The sequence below is a fragment of the Microcaecilia unicolor genome, chromosome 4 (assembly GCF_901765095.1).
Source record: "Microcaecilia unicolor chromosome 4, aMicUni1.1, whole genome shotgun sequence".
NCBI classification, from domain to species: Eukaryota; Metazoa; Chordata; class Amphibia; order Gymnophiona; family Siphonopidae; genus Microcaecilia; species Microcaecilia unicolor.
Window position 1 is genome coordinate 53,830,414 of NC_044034.1, and position 17,751 is coordinate 53,848,164.

Below are 17,751 nucleotides of genomic sequence, written 5' to 3' on the forward strand. Positions count from 1 at the left end.
ATAGCACCATTCACGGAAGAGAGTGTGTATTAACAACTAGGAAACCTAAAGGTGGATAGAGCCATGGGACCGGACGGGATCCACCTCAGGATATCGAGGGAGCTCACAGAAGTTCTGGCGGGTCCTCTTAAAGATTTGTTTAATAAATCCTTGGAGACGGGAGAGGTTCCGTGGGATTGGAGAATGGCGGATGTGGTCCCTCTTCACAAAAGTGGTGATAGGAAAGAAACTGGAAACTACAGGCCGGTAAGCCTCACTTCGGTTATTGGAAAAATAATGGTAGCGATGCTGAAGGAAAGGATAGTGAATTTCCTGGAAGCCAATAAGTTGCAAGATCCAAGACAACATGGTTTTACCAAAGGGAAATCGTACCAAATGAATCTCATTGAATTCTTTGACTGGGTGACCAGAGAATTGAATCAGGGACGTGCTGTAGACGTAATCTACTATTACGTCTGTGCTCACCTCGCCCTCTGGTGGCCAGAACCGGTGACTGCTATGGACTATCACCCGTTCCAGACTTTAGCCCAGTCCAGTCCGGATCTTCCAGGCTGCCGGATTTCTCTGTCTTGTTTGAACCTGCTCAGCTCCCATGGTTACCTGGTGATTGCTGCAGCTTGAGCCTCAGTTGCTGCTGGGCTTATTAGCCATTTGGAAACTCTCTGCCTTTGCCTTTGCATTGTCTAAGGTCCCTGGTATGTTGGTGCTCTGTGCACTTCTGCCTAGTCTAGTTTCTTGTTTTAGTTTCTTGCCTGATTTTGCTGTCTGCCCAGACCCGGCTTGTTTCCTGGTTTTTTTCTACTGCTTGCTGCCTGCCCTGACCCGGCTGGTATCCTGGCTTTCTCTTCTGTCTGCTGCCTGCCCAGACCCGGCTTGTTTCCTGGTTTTTTTCTACTGCTTGCTGCCTGCCCTGACCCGGCTAGTATCCTGGCTTTCTCTTCTGTCTGCTTCCTGCCCAGACCCGGCTTGTCCTTTGGTTTACTCTTCTGTTTTGTGTCTAGTCCTTGTCTGTTTGTGTCTTTAGTGGCTGTTCTGCAGCTTTCAGTTCTGTGTCTTGTTTATCAGTGTTTTGTTCCCTGTTTTAGTGACTGCTTGCAGATTTTAGTCCTGTCCTTTAGCTTATCCCTTCCTTGCCCTGCTTTCCCTGTATGTTCCATTCCTCTCTGATCCTCAGTCCTGGTTCAGCCTAGTGGGTATCCAGTCCTTCCTTGCCCAGTAAGTCCTGCCGGCCACCTGCAGCCAGGAGCTCAACTCCTGGTGAAAAGTGGCCAAGTGCAGGTGAAGTTTAAGGGTACCTGCTCTGCTTAAGTCCTGCCTGTTTGCCTCTGCTGCAACTCCAGTCTGGAGTTCCAGTCCTGTTCTGCCTAGTCTCTGGTGTGGGGTGGTTTTGCCTGCCACTGCCACTGCTTGGCAGTGGCCCAAGGACTCACAAACCTAGTTCCTATTTTGGATACGTGACATCTACTTAGATTTCAGCAAAGCTTTTGACACGGTTCCCTACAGGAGGCTCTTAAAAAAACTGGGCAGGCTGAAGATAGGACCTGACGTGGTGAACTGGATTAGGAACTGGTTGACGGACAGATGCCAGAGGGTGGTGGTCAATGGAATTCGCTAGGATGAGGGAAAGGTGAGTAGTGGAGTGCCTCAGGGATCGGTGCTGGGGCCGATTCTGTTCAATATATTTGTGAGTGATATTGCCAAAGGGTTAGAAGGTAAAGTTTGCCTTTTTGCGGACGATACTAAGATTTGTAACAGAATGGACACCCGGGAGGGAGTGGAAAACGTGAAAAAGGATCTGCGGAAGCTAGAAGAATGGTCTAAGGTTTGGCAATTAAAATGCAAAGTGATGCACTTAGGGAGTAGAAATCCATGGGAGACATATGTGTTAGGCGGTGAGAATCTGATATGTATGGACTGGGAGAGGGATCTTGGGGTGATAGTATCTGAGGATCTGAAGGCAATGAAACAGTGCGACAAGGCAGTGGCCGCAGCTAGAAGGTTGCTAGGCTGTATAGAGAGAGGTGTGACCAGCAGAAGAAAGGAAGTGTTGATGCCCCTGTATAAGTCGCTGGTGAGGCCCCACCTGGAGTATTGTGTTCAGTTTTGGAGGCCGTATCTCGCTAAGGTTGTAAAAAGAATTGAAGCGGTGCAAAGAAAAGCTACCAGAATGGTAAGGGATTTGCGTTACAAGACGTATGAGGAGAGACTTGCTGACCTGAACATGTATACCCTGGAGGACAGGAGAAACAGGGGTGATATGATACAGACGTTCAAATATTTGAAAGGTATTAATCCGCAAACGAACCTTTTCCATAGATGGGAAGGCGGTAGAACAAGAGGACATGAAATGAGATTGAAGGGGGGCAGATTCAAGAAAAATGTCAGGAAGTACTTTTTCACAGAGAGAGTGGTGGATGCTTGGAATGCTCTCCCACGGGAGGTGGTGGAGATGAAAATGGTAACATAATTCAAAAATGTGTGGGATAAACATAAAGGAATCCTGTGCAGAATTAAGGGATCCTCAGAAGTTTAGCGGAGATAGGGTGGCAGAGCCGGTGATGGGGGGCGGGGCTGGTGGTTGAGGGGCGGGGCTAGTGCTGGGCAGACTTCTACAGTCTGTGCTTTGAGGATGGCAGATACTAATCAAGGTCAGGTCTACACAAAAGGTAGCACATATGAGTTTATCTTGTTGGGCAGACTAGAGGGACCATGCAGGTCTTTCTCTGCCGTCTTCTACTATGTTACTATTCAGCTCATTTTCGAAAGAGCAGGTCGCCCATCTTCTGACACAAATCGGGAGATGGGCTGCCTTCTCTCAGGGCCGGCCAAATCGGCATAATCGAAAGCCGGTTTTGGGCGTCCTCAACTGCTTTCCGTCGCAAGGACGGCCAAAGTTCAAGGGGGCATGTCGGCAGTGTACCGAAGGCGGGACAGGGGCGTGGTTAAGAGATGGCCGTCCTCGGTCGATAATGGAAAAAAGAAGGGCATCCCTGACGAGCATTTGGCCAACGTTACTGGGTCCCTTTTTTTTTCACGACCAAGCTTCGAAAAGGTGCCCGAACTGACCAGATGACCACCGGAGGGAATCGGGGATCACCTCCCCTTACTCCCCCAGTGGTCACCAACCCCCTCCGACCCCCCCCCCAAAAAAATTTAAAACACATTTTTTCCAGCCTTTATGCCAACCTCAAATGTCATACCCAGCTCCATGACTACAGTATGCAGGTCCCTGGAGCAGGTTTTAGTGGTTACTGTAGTGCACTTCAGGCAGGCGGACCCAGGTCCATCCCCCCTATCTGTTACACTTGTGGTAGTAAATGGGAGCCCTCCAAAACCCACCTGAAACCCACTGTACCCACATCTAGGTGCCCCCCGTTACCCTTTAAGGGCTATGTTGTACAGTTGTGGGTAGTGGTTTTTTTTTTTTGGGGGGGGGGGGGCTTAGCACCCAAGGTAAGGGAGCTATGCACCTGGGAGCAATTTGTGAAGTCCACTGCAGTGCCCCCTAGGGTGCCCGGTTGGTGTCCTGGCATGTGAGTTGGACCAGTGCACTAGAAATGCTGGCTCCTCCCACGACCAAATGGCTCAGTTTTGGTTGTTTTTGAGATGGCCGTCCTCTGTTTTCATTATAGGCGAAAACCGAGGTCGGCAATCTCTAAGGTCGGCGATCTCAACATTTCGGTCGACATAAATGTTGAGATTTGGCCGTCCCAGACTGTATTATTGAAACGAAAGATGGCCGCCCATCTTGTTTCGATAATACGGGATGCCCCGCCCCTTTGCCAGGGCGCCCGTAAAGATGGGCGCCCAGTTCGATTATGCCCCTCCACGTTACTATGTTCTCTTTCTTATCAAAGCTTCTTGAGCGTGGTTTGATAAACCTCTCTGAGCTATTGGAGGAATCCGGCACACAGTCTTTTTCAGATGACATCATCTAGAGTGTGCCTTTTTTTCTCAGTGCTGTTTGTGAAGAAAAAAATATATTTTGTCTGTCTGTCTATCTATCTATTAGAGCAATGATTTTCAAACCTGGTCTTGGATGCACCCCGGCCAGTCAGGTTTTCAGGATATCCACAATGAATATTCATAAGAGAGATTTGCTTGCAGTGGATGCAGTGCATGCAGATCTCTCTCATAAATATTCATTGTGGATATCCTGAAAATCTGAGGGGCTGGGGTGCCTCCAGGACCAGGTTTGGGAACCACTGTATTAGAGTGTATAATCAGGTTTTTGTGGTGTGTCTGACAAACACGAGAAGCTGCAATAGTGAAAGTAACCACAAAGTGCCAGTATCTTCTTCTGTTATAATAAAATTAAACTACTGATTCGTGACTACTGTTAACTTCTACAGCCTCTCGAGTTTCACATACACCAGCTGAGAATTCAGTTGGTTGCAGAAGTATTAGGGAAGGAGGGAAAGAGACCAGTTCAGCAACACCAAAGTTAATGCAGTGAAGGTAGCCCTGATGTGATCAAGGTGTGCCAGTGTAATCTAAGTGTCAGTGGCGTAGCCAAGGGTGGGCTGGGGTGGGCCCAGGCCCACCCACTTTAGGTTCAGGCCCACCAAGTAGCAGCACACCTATAATGTGGCTGGCAGGGACCCCAAGCCCCACCACCCAAAAACTCCCAACAACTGTTTGCTGCTGGTGAAAATTTGCTATTTAAAAGGTATATGGGGGAGAGGGGATGTTTGAAAGACCATATGGCATGCAGGGGAGAGAGGGAGAAACCAAATCACTTGTAGGACAAGGCAGAGTTCTGCCCACCCACCTTGGGTCCAGGCCCACCCAAACTTGGGTGTCTGGCTACGCCCCTGCTAAGTGTCACCATGAAGAAGGTAAAGAGGTTAAGCAAAGAAGAGAAAATGCCCCTAAAAATGGCTTGCACCTAGTCCTAGAATTATTAGAAAGCATTGGCACATTTTAGAAGGACATGAGTGTTTTAAAAATAAGGACTTAGTGGTTGCTTATTCCAGGAACAAGAACATTAAGGAGAAGCTGGTTCCATCAACACTTCCAGAAGATACATCTGATGTTTTTTCCTGCACTTAGATTTGGCCACAGACTTTTCCTGCACTTAGATTTGGCCACAGACCATGTGGCTGCTGCAGCGTTTGCTCACATGCACTCACAAGTTTGGCATTTTATCATCCACTCACTTTGAAAGAATACAAGTTAAACCACACCTCGGACAGTAACACCTGTGGAGTGATTTACATTATTATATGTCCTTGTACGATGATATATGTAGGAAAGACCAATCGAGCGATCAAAACACGGATCATTGAACACAGAAGCTGCATCGGCCGTCAAGTCATGAGTGCTCCTTTAGCACAGCATTGGAAAGAGAAGAATCATGAGATTGTTGATCTAAAATTCTTGGTATTTCAAAAGATCATGGAGGGGTGGCGACTTCGAGAAGTACAGAGTGTCACGGTTGTGCCCATGTTTCCTGCTCTCCTTCCTCTCGCCACCTGGTGGCCAGACTTGGTGGCTGCAATGGACTGTCTAGTTATTGTCATCCGTTCCAGATTTCAGCCCAGTCCGGTCCGGATCTCCCGGGCTGCCAGATTTGCTTGCTTTGGTTGAACCTACACAGCACCCATAGTTGCCTGGTGATTGCTGCAGCTTGAGCCTCAGCTGCTGCTGGGCTTATTAGCCATTTTGAAACCTTTCTGCTTTGCATTTGCATCGCCTTAGGCCCTGGTTTGTTGGTGCTTGTTGCACCTATGCTTTGTGTGGGTTCTTGCTTGTAATTCTTGTCTGTTTTCAGTTAGTCTGTGTGTAGTTAGGTTAGGTTGTGGTTTGTTTTCTAGTCTTGTCTCTGGGTTATAGTTTTTGTGTTTAGTCCTTGTCTGCTTGTGTCTTTGTGGCTGCTCTGCAGCTTTCAGTTCTGTGTCTTGATATTCAGTGTTTTGTTCCCTGTTTTAGTGGATGCTTGCAGCTTTCAGTCCTGTCCTTTAGCTTATTCTTTCCCTGCCTTGCTGCCCCTGTATATTCCTTTCCCCTCTGACCCTCAGTCCCTGTTCAGCCTGGTTGGGATCCTGTTCCTGCCCTGTCCTCTAAGTTCTGCCAGCCGCCTGCAGCCAGGGGCTCAACTCCTGGTGAAAGGTGGCCATGTGCAGGTGAAGCCTAACTGTTTGTCAGAGTTCTGCCCTGTCTCTGGTGTAGGGTGGTTTTGCCTGCTGCTGCCGCTCCTCGGCAGTGGCCCAAGGGCTCACAAACCTAGTTCCAGCTTTTGAAGACGTGACAGAGAGCTATTTTTGAATTAAATTCATTGAGCCCACAGGGACTAAATGCAGCTTTAGGGTTGGTACACTTTCTTTGATTATCCATTCATTTCAATAGATTCACTGAATCCATTTTTACATAAGATTTTTCAAAGGGACTTTAAATATATTATATGAACAGTAAACCAAACTATCCATTAGTTTTTTACATGGATATCCTTTAATATTAATCCAATAATCCAATCCTTTTTATTTTTCATTTTTTATTGTTCTATTTTTTTATTTCTTATTTTTTAATTTTTATCATTATTTATGCATTTGTTTATTTCTTACTTTTATTCAATTTCATCCGATTCATTTTTTATCCACTTCTTTTATTTTGGTGTTATGGTCACAAACATTTTTACATAATCATTGTACTAGATTATCAAGGTATGGAGCCAATTTGCATTTTAGATTGATACAGATGGCGTACATCACTGAAATCGTTTCATATTTTACAATGTATTTATTTATTGATAGAAAAAATGGTTTTATATATGTATCGAGTGAGACATCCCCCTTGTCTTATATACACTGCATCATCACATTTATATACACAGCATCACATCATATATACATTTCCTATTAATAAGACAACTTTCTTTGGTATTTCATCATTACAGTGCTTACCACGGAGGCATATTACGTGTCTGATAGATGCAGTTTTTTTTGTATAGGAATTAAAACTAGATAATCCCACCTAAACTACATGTTCCAACAAGGCCTTTTCCCCAAGGAATACGGTAATATCTTACTCACCCCGCTAACAAAAGATCGCAAGAAAAAAACAAATGAAATTACAAACTATCGCCCAGTAGCGTCTATCCCGTTGGTAGTAAAACTGATGGAAAGCATGGTAACCGAACAGCTTACAGATTACATAAACAAATTCTCAATATTACATGAAGCACAGTCAGGATTCCACCCCCTCCACAGCACCGAAACAGTACTAATCACTCTCATAGCCAAATTCAAACTAGAAATTGCAACAGGCAAAAACATCCTCCTCCTACAATTCAACATGTTGAGCGCATTCGACATGGTAAACCACAATATATTAATAAGACTACTGGACAAGTTCGGGATCAGTGGAAACATACTCAGCTGGATCAAGGGTTTCTTAACCACGAGAACATATCAAGTAAAATCAAACTCAAACATATCATCACCGTGGAGGGCAGACTGTGGAGTACCACAGGGATCACCACTATCACCGACCCTCTTCAACCTAATGATGATCCCACTAGCCAAGTCCTTATCCAACCAAGGCCTTAACCCTTTTTCATCTACGCAGACGATGTCATAATATACATCCCTTACAAAACTAAACTGGCAGAAATCACCAACGAAATCAAGCTAAGCTTAAACATCATGGAATCATGGGCAAATGCATTTCAACTAAAACTCAACAAAGAGAAAACACACTGTCTCATCCTCTCATCCCAACACAGCACGGACTACCCCACAAGTATCGATACCCCAGATTACACCCTTCCTGTATCAGACAGTCTGAAAATCCTCGGCGTTACTATGGACCGTAACCTAACTCTGGAGAGCCAAGTGAAATCTACCACAAAGAAAATGTTCCACTCAATGCTGAAACTCAAATGCGTGAAACAATTCTTCCCGAGGGAAACTTTTCGCAACCTGATACAATCAATGGTAATAAGCCAACTAGATTACTGCAATGGAATCTATGCAGGATGCAAAGAACAAACCTTAAAGAAACTTCAGACCGCTCAAAACACGGTGTAATCTGATGGATTGGTTGTGATCCCTTGAGCCCAGGCCGAGGCCTACTGACAACAGAGGCCAAGGCCTAGGGTAGACCAAGTTATTTATTTGATTTTGACGTTGGTGTTACTTGTGTAGCTTTTTTTGGCGCGCTTTTTCTGGACAACTGGTTTTAACGTTAATATATGTCTTCAACATTACCTTATGTTCTCTTATCCAAATGGGCTCTGTTACACTTGAACAGCATTCCGGTAAACAATTCAATACGGTTGTTACAAGCTTGTTTTGAACGATTTTTACAGCGCTCAGTGATCAGACTAATTCTACACTTTCGCTAATGCGCAGAGCCAAGTACCTGCGCCTCCATCCAGGTAAGAGACATGACGCTTCTGTTCTTCGTTGTTTTTAAATGCCTCCCTCCTTCATGTGCTATTCCTCTGGCTGTTTTGTCTAAGAAAGTACTATGCATAAAATCAGTTTTTTTTCTGACGATCGCGTCAAAGTTAGTTTTTTATATAGATTAAATGCTTCATAATGTTTTGATTGCACACATACAGTAAGACGAACGCTTAGGCCTAATGGTTAGGGTGGTGGACTTTGGTCCTGGGGAACTGAGGAACTGAGTTCAATTCCCACTTCAGGCACAGGCAGCTCCTTGTGACTCTGGGCAAGTCACTTTTAACCCTCCATTGCCCCATGTAAGCCGCATTGAGCCTGCCATGAGTGGGAAAGTGCGGGGTACAAATGTAAAAAAAAAAAATATATCCTCCACAAACTCTTATCTGGTGTTATTCTCGATATTGGAGTTCCCTTCTTTAGTGCTCATCATTTTATAAGGTGCAAAACAACGTTTTTTTGCACAATTCTAAGTAAAATAGGTCCGTTATTTTTAATTTTTTCTTTTTTCTTTTTTTCTCTGTGTTAGTAGTATTTTTCAATGAATGTGGCAGCACACTAATACCAATGTTTGTTTTATATTTGTTGAGTTTTTTTACAACATCTTTTTTGCATTAACACAACTTTTAAATTAAGGTTCATGTTTTTTATTGACTTTTTTTATTCATTATTAGTTCTTCTGGTTTCATTTGTGCATATTTTTATGCTTTACCTATGCATTTGTCCATTGTTTTTCAACTATAAATGTACATGTCGTTATATGCATTTATATGTGGTTATAATATTTTTTTTATTTAGTTTTTTGGTTTAGTTATATATGGTACTTTATTTTACATGTTTTTAAATATTGTATACTTTTGAATAGTATTATAGATGTTTATTTGTTTTATGTTTTTCACTCATAGAGTTTATTATTTGACCCCTGATGTAGGCACTCGCATGCGCCGAAACACGGCCCATGTCGGGTCCTTTTTTGATTTGCCCTAAATATAGACTGTTGGACTATATCTCCAGTGGTGGATTCGTCTTTGGTCAGCCTCTACTTTTGCCTGCTGTGTTCCTTTGCCTTGGAGGGATTCCCCTGCTTTGCTATTTGATTCCTAGTCCTACCTTGCCTCAACACTTTCCACTTCCTCTGTCCCCCAGGGCTGCCAAGAGACTGAGCTGTGCCCGTGGCAAAGCCGCTGCCGCCCCCCTCCTGGATCGTCACCACTGGCGGCCCTCCACAAGAATCATCTCCGCTGTGCCCTCCTGGATCGTTGCCGCCGCCACCGACCCCCCCCCCCCCCCCCCCAGGATCTTCCGCCCCACCCTCCCTGATCGCTGCTGCCGCCCTCCCTTAGCTGGCGGGGATCCCAAGGCCTCTCCAGCAGAAGAGTTCATCCCTCCAGCGCTGCTCCTCTTCTTTCTGCCACGTGGCCTTCTCCTGCGGCTGCTTTTTCTCTCAGGTCGCGAAGTGGCAGACTGTGAAGAAGAGTAGCTTGCTGTTTCTTTTCCTCTAGGTCCTCCCCAGCCTCCAAGGGGGGCCCGACTGGAGTTTTTGCTCTCCTGCTCCTGTTGGGACATGATCACCCGGGTCCCGTGAGGAGCAGGAGAAGAGAGAGAGAGACCTTGGCACCGGGCCCGGGGAATTTTGCCCCCCCTCTTGGCAGCCCTGCTGTCCCCTTTCTGTGACTCAGTACCAGTAGGTAGGAATGCAGTACTGGTATTTTAGCACTTTTATACTGCTGTCTTTCCCATGTAGTTCAAAAATCAGCTGTTCCAGTCACATATGGCGCTGAGAGCACTGCATGGTCCACTTTGTCTTTGCACTGTATAGAAGAGAGGGCCTGGAATACTGGTGTCACTGGTCTGTGGAGGAAAGCTAATGAGGCAGAATGAACACGATGGAGTAGGTTGCAACTTCAAGGAGAGGGGGAGAAGAAAAGAGACTTAGGGTTTGAATGGGAATACTATGATTCAAAGAACTGATAGGAGAGCAAGGATAGGGAGCTTGGGAGATTGTTGGAATTGGATGGGGACTCTGGAAGGTAGGGACATGGATGGGGCTTGGTAGCCTAGATTCTTGAGACTGGTGAGACCAGGAATTGGGGGAGATGGGGAGTTGGAAGCTGGAAGCTGGAGAAGGGGTTATGAGTAGGGGGTGTTTATACTGGATGGGTAGAGGAAGTTAAAAATAAGATGAGGCAGGGACTGAAGGGAGTGGAGGGGTTGAGATACGTTTTCAGAACCTGAAGTCTGCTGAGTGGATATGAGAGGGTGGAAATAATGGAGCCTGGGAAGGAGTGAAAGCTAGGGGGAATGGAAGAGAAACAGAAAAGAGACCAGAACAGAGTACGGGATGAGCAACAGGGAAAGAACTGATGTTGGTGAGGTGTAAAAAACACCCCCAAAACAAACAAAAAAAAAATATACAGAGAGAAGCAGATGATGGCTGGGAAGGAGAAAATATAGAATGTGAAAGTGAGGGACTGGGCAGCGGCTGATAAGAGTGAAATAAGAGGCCGAGGACTGATGCTCACAATTAATGCCAGCAGTAAAAGGAGTTAGTGCTTGATTTGCGCATACGTTATACAGAGCCAGATGCTTGAGGGATCGAGCGCCTGTGCTAACATGGGCACCAAAGTTGGCCATAAATTTCATTCTAATGTATTAAAATGGTTGCTAATGAGGTCAGTAGGGATTCCCTCACAATGCTCAAGAAAGAAGTGCTGCAGTGCACAGAAGCAAATGATGGCCTATAATGCTGAAAACTTACTGCCGGCTCAGAGGTCTTGTACAAGGTTTTGAAAACAGGATTTCTTGGCAATTTCTCACATTAATCTGTGGGTTTTGCCTCATTTCAGAAGCTGAAGTACAGATAGTGAGGAACAAAAATGTGTGCATGTCTGTTAAAACTGTAAATGGAAGCACACATCGGTGCCTGTTTTTCTGCACTTAAATATGAGCCTTTCAAAAATGTAAAGTGCAAATTTTTGAATGGCTCATGTTAAAAGCACAGAAGAACAGCACCGATATGGGCTTGTTCTTTGTTGTTTTTTTTTTTTGTCTGGGCATGTGTCTAAGAGCAGAGCTTACCGCTACAGCTTTGAGTTCATATGCCAGGCACATTCTTCCCCGTACTTCCAGTTTTACTAGCTGAAATTTACAACACAATGATATGCATTGCTTAGCTTTTTTTTATTTAGTGTTGTTGTTGCATTGCGGGCCCTTGCATTGTGGGCTTTAGCACCCGGTTTTGAGCATCGGCCTCTGAAAGAGAAGTAAGAGAGAGAGTGAGAAGTCTGGGGAGATGGCAAGGAGGAGAATGGAAAGCTAATGTTCAAGGAGAGATGGACTGGAAAGTGGTTGAGAATGGGATATTGAAAACTGGTAAGTAGGTGAGAGGTAATAGAGAGACTGAGGACTGGGGAGGGCAATGGAAATAAGAGACAGGTGGAATGAGGGAGTTCAGAAAATAAGACCAAAGACAGAAGGAGTTGAGGGGAGGGTACAAGGTAGAGAAGAACATAAGAATTGCTGTACTGGATTAGGCCAAGGATCTATCTAGCCCAGTATCCTGTTTCCAGCGGTGGCCAGTCCAGGTCACAGATACCTGGCAAGAGTCCTATAGAGTAGCAAGATTCCATGCTGCTTAACCTCGGGGATAAACAATGGTTTTCCTGTGGTCTACCTTAATAACAGTTAATAGACATTTCATCCATGAATTTGTTTAAATCTTTTATTAAACCTAGCTACATTATCTGCTTTTACCAATTGTTCTGGAATGAATTCCAGAACTTATCTATATGTTGAGTGAAAAATTATTTTCTCCTATTTGTTTTAAATGTGCTACTATGTAAATTCATGGAGCGTCCCCTAGTCAGGTAATATAAGATGTGGAAAATGGCATGGAGGGAGAGGTAAAGAGTACTAAGGCAAGATGGGGACATATGAGGGGGCAGTTCAGGAGCTTGAAAGTGGATGATTGAAAGGGTATGGTTGGAGCGAGCGAGTCAGCTTGATGATGATTGAGGGTGGGGGAGACATTTATAGTGAGGGAGCCAAAAGGGAAACATCTGTTAGGGGTAGGGGCAAAGAAGACAAATAGCTGAAGACTGGTGAGGGTAGCTAGTAGGGATGTGCATTTATTATTGTGTATTTGGTTTGTTAGTATGCTTAAACATTTTTTGCCTGTATATATCCCTAGTAGTAAGCAAGTGTGGGGGAGATGAAGAGTTATGACAGAAAGAACTAGAGGGTGAGAGGAAAAGAAGCAATACAGGTATTACTGATATGGTAGTGTTTTATCAATTTTTAGTTTATTTCTAATGTATTTTTTATTTTATGTGTGCAATTTATTATTGTAACTGATGTATGCTCACAAGTGGGATATAAAAAAGGAATAAATAAATGAGTAAAGATTTTTGTATCCACAGGAGCAAAACCTATGTGTTTGAGGAATATCTTCTGACTTGGCATGAGAAATTGAGGAAGATAGATGAACATAATACAATGTCTGTGAAGTTGCAAAAGGAAGTGGACAAGTACAAAGTAAGATATTACTATTCTGAGCTCTGTGGGGGCAATTTTATTCAATTCAATTCAAAATAGCACTTACAGACCGCTAATATCCCCTGTTCAGGGTTCAGTGTGCTTTGTATCATGAGTGGAACATAGGTTGGATACAATATTATAGGTAGAACATTGGTTGAGTACAGTCTTATATACCACTAGTGAGTGCAAGAGTGATAGAGGTATGTCATATGGTAGTCCTGTTGACATGGGACCATGCAGAAATAGTGGTGGCTGTGTAGCAGCATAAGTACATAAGTACATAAGTAGTGCCATACTGGGAAAGACCAAAGGTCCATCTAGCCCAGCATCCTGTCACCGACAGTGGCCAATCCAGGTCAAGGGCACCTGGCACGCTCCCCAAACGTAAAAACATTCCAGACAAGTTATACCTAAAAATGCGGAATTTTTCCAAGTCCATTTAATAGCGGTCTATGGACTTGTCCTTTAGGAATCTATCTAACCCCTTTTTAAACTCCGTCAAGCTAACCGCCCGTACCACGTTCTCCGGCAACGAATTCCAGAGTCTAATTACACGTTGGGTGAAGAAAAATTTTCTCCGATTCGTTTTAAATTTACCACACTGTAGCTTCAACTCATGCCCTCTAGTCCTAGTATTTTTGGATAGCGTGAACAGTCGCTTCACATCCACCCGATCCATTCCACTCATTATTTTATACACTTCTATCATATCTCCCCTCAGCCGTCTCTTCTCCAAGCTGAAAAGCCCTAGCCTTCTCAGCCTCTCTTCGTAGGAAAGTCGTCCCATCCCCACTATCATTTTCGTCGCCCTTCGCTGTACCTTTTCCAATTCTACTATATCTTTTTTGAGATACGGAGACCAGTACTGAACACAATACTCCAGGTGCAGTCGCACCATGGAGCGATACAACGGCATTATAACATCCGCACACCTGGACTCCATACCCTTCCTAATAACACCCAACATTCTATTCGCTTTCCTAGCCGCAGCAGCACACTGAGCAGAAGGTTTCAGCGTATCATCGACGACGACACCCAGATCCCTTTCTTGATCCGTAACTCCTAACGCGGAACCTTGCAAGACGTAGCTATAATTCGGGTTCCTCTTACCCACATGCATCACTTTGCACTTGTCAACATTGAACTTCATCTGCCACTTGCACGCCCATTCTCCCAGTCTCGCAAGGTCCTCCTGTAATCGTTCACATTCCTCCTGCGACTTGACGACCCTGAATAATTTTGTGTCATCGGCGAATTTAATTACCTCACTAGTTATTCCCATCTCTAGGTCATTATAAATACATAAAAAGCAACGGACCCAGCACAGACCCCTGCGGGACCCCACTAACTACCCTCCTCCACTGAGAATACTGGCCACGGAATCCTACTCTCTGCTTCCTATCTTTCAACCAGTTCTTAATCCATAATAATACCCTACCTCCGATTCCATGACTCTGCAATTTCTTCAGGAGTCTTTCGTGCGGCACTTTGTCAAACGCCTTCTGAAAATCCAGATACAATATCAACCGGCTCCCCATTGTCCACATGTTTGCTTACCCCCTCAAAAAAATGCATTAGATTGGTGAGGCAAGACTTCCCTTCACTAAATCCGTGCTGACTTTGTCTCATCAGTCCATGTTTTTGTATATGCTCTGCAATTTTATTCTTAATAATAGCCTCCACCATCTTGCCCGGCACCGCCGTCAGACTCACCGGTCTATAATTTCCCGGATCTCCTCTGGAACCCTTCTTAAAAATCGGAGTAACATTGGAGTGTAGTCTTCCGGTACTACACTCGATTTTAGGGACAGATTGCATATTTCTAACAGTAGCTCCGCAAGTTCATTTTTTAGTTCTATTAATACTCTGGGATGAATACCATCAGGTCCCGGTGATTTACTACTCTTCAGCTTGCTGAACTGACCCATTACATCCTCCAAGGTTACAGAGAATTTGTTTAGTTTCTCCGACTCCCCCGCTTCAAATATTCTTTCCGGCACCGGTGTCCCCCCCCAAATCCTCCTCGGTGAAGACCGAAGCAAAGAATTCATTTAATTTCTCCGCTACGGCTTTGTCCTCCTTGATCGCCCCTTTAACACCATTTTCGTCCAGCGGCCCAACCGACTCTTTGGCCGGTTTCCTGCTTTTAATGTATCTAAAAAAATTTTTACTATGTATTTTTGCTTCCAACGCTAATTTCTTCTCAAAGTCCTTTTTTGCCCTCCTTATCTCCGCTTTGCATTTGGCTTGGCATTCCTTATGATCTATCCTGTTACTTTCAGTTGGTTCTCTTCTCCACTTTCTGAAGGATTGTTTTTTGGCTCTAATGATTTCCTTTATCTTACTGTTTAGCCACGCCGGCTGACGTTTAGCTTCTTTCAGAAGTTGAGGTAGTTAGTCTTAGTTAGTCTTTATTCTAATGGCAGAACGGAGTAAGTTCCATAGAGAGATTCCTAAAACAGGGAAGAGTGAGATAAATATCCTCTGAAATCAGATTCCATTATATAACAGTGGTGCTAAGATCAGTTGTTCATTCACTCATTTCAGTATTTATATACTGCTTTGACCTAAATGGTTTACAGTTTCATTTTACAGGTCTGGGTCTCTCCCTAGTGGGCTCACTAAGTAGTACATTGTACTACTGTTCTTTCAGTCTGCTGGAATGGGGATGATTGTCATGAAACGCCTAGCCACCCACCTGGGATTACCCCGTGGCCACGTTTTGAGTGTCTGTCCCCAGCACATCTCAGGTGCGCCTGCACCTGCTGCTTGTACTCTACACTAGCACCCTTCTCCCACCGACTGGGTCACAACTGCCTCTGGGCGAGTCTCCCGCTCTCAAATTATCCCCAATGATATCTAGGTTACTAGAGCCACACTCCCAGTGATCCCACAGTTCCCAGAATGCGCTCACAGACCCAACACACAAACCACCAGGATTCTTTATCAGTCCAGACGGGCAGAACGAACAAACAATTGTGTTTATTCTCAGAACTTGGAAAAGTGGATAAAAATGTGCAATTGGCAAACAATAACAGGCAACTGAAATATGGATCAATTATAACACTTAACTAAACATTTGTATACTTTCTAAACAGTACCTGGGAAGGTCGGGAAATATAATTCACCGAGCCTCAGCAAAGACATCTGTTTCTCTTTCCTCTCTGGTTGAAACTGAACTCAAAAGCAGTAAAGTCCAAATAAGATGAGCTCCTGGGCCAATCAGAGCACAGTCAGCAAGATTTCAAATATGTACTGCTTCTTGCTTCCTGTTTGTGTTAAAGAAAAAGAACATAACAGTTCCCTGTAACAGCATTAAGCATAAACATGCACCATCTGCTGGCCAAACAGGAGAAGTACACTTCAGACATAATCCATGCAGGGAAATATCCAATACATTTTACAGGCTTAAAACACTGTTTCTTCGCAGTGATATGACGGATGAGCTGTTAATCAGCAATTCAGATATGACTCCTTGTAGGATTTGAAAAATTAGGCAGCTTTGAACCTGATTCAGCTATGGGTAGAAAATGTAGTTTAACAGTATGTGATGAAACACTAGTGCATCTATTCAGTTTAAAAATTAATCTGGCCGCTGTGTTCTGCATGATCTACAGTTTTTTTCTGATATTGGGACTTAGTTTATTTTATTTTATACGAAACTTATAGCCTGCTAATACCAATGTAGTTCACTGCAGGTTACAAAGTAAGAAATTGAACACAGTGTAGAGAATAAAATACAAAACCATAAAATATTCAAAATAAAATGACTATAAAAGATCCCAATACAGATTTCTTAAACAAAAAAAATGTAAGTGACAGGTCTGGGCTGTTCCTCGGATCCAAGGGCAACAAATTCCAAAAAGCTGGAGCTTGGTAAGAAAGTGAAGATGACAAAATTTCTTTTATACCTAACATTCCTAACCGAAGGAAAAGAAAGTATACATTGAACCCTTAAATGATCTGACTTCCCCCCATTAATATTGTCATCACTTCAGTAAAATAAAAGGGAACCTCACCCTGTAACATCCTGAAGACTGTAATGCAGAACTTAAAATAAATCCGAGCCAATACGAGAAGCCAATGTACTTTCAAAAGGTAAGGCGATAGAGGCTTGAACCTATTGAAAGAGTAAATCACACGCACAGCCGTATTGTGGACTTTCTGCAAGCCTCTTCATACCAAAAAATAAGACATTATAGTAGTCCAGGGTGTGGTAGGCTCAGCATCCGGACCATAGCGCGAAGGCTTTATGATCGAAGAATGACCTGATTAGATGTAGTTGTCTCATTTTAAACAATAGCTTCTTCCATAATTGGTTGATATGAGGGGAAAATATTAGGGAGGAGTAGAGACAGACCCCCAGTACTTTAGCTTCTAATTCGACTGCAAAGGTCCTATGATTGGATACTGTTATTGTAGTTGGGACCTCAGCTTCTTGATTCCGGAACCATAGGATCTTAATCTTTTGCGCATTCTGTTTTAGTTTATTTGTCAAAGCCCAGGTCTGAATAGCATTCATTTTGGTTGTTACAAATTGGATTAGATCTTGATGTGAAGATGTCAGTGGTATAAGGAGCATCATGTCATCAGCATATGTTAGAAGCTCACTTAATTCTAGGTTTATTGAGTTAAGATAGGAGAAAGTGGGGATCCCTGGGGGGACTCCACATTTCGGGAACCAGTAGTTGGAAAGTTGTTTGTTTTGTTTTATAGAATAGCTGTGGTTTGAAAGGAATTCGTTGAACCACTTGAAGACAAATCCTGATTCGGGTGTTCCAGCAGCATTGCGTGATCCACTACAGCAAATGAT

The 17,751-nt window shown here is 43.9% G+C and overlaps 1 protein-coding gene across 1 annotated transcript in view; it reads left to right on the forward strand.

Annotated features, from left to right (window-relative positions):
* The window catches only part of DYNC2H1 (dynein cytoplasmic 2 heavy chain 1), a 1,078,189-nt gene that overhangs the window by 223,074 nt on the left and 837,364 nt on the right, over nt 1–17,751 (forward strand). The window contains 1 exon segment of the mRNA XM_030202388.1: nt 12,821–12,935. Within this exon segment, the coding sequence (XP_030058248.1) occupies nt 12,821–12,935 (115 nt within the window).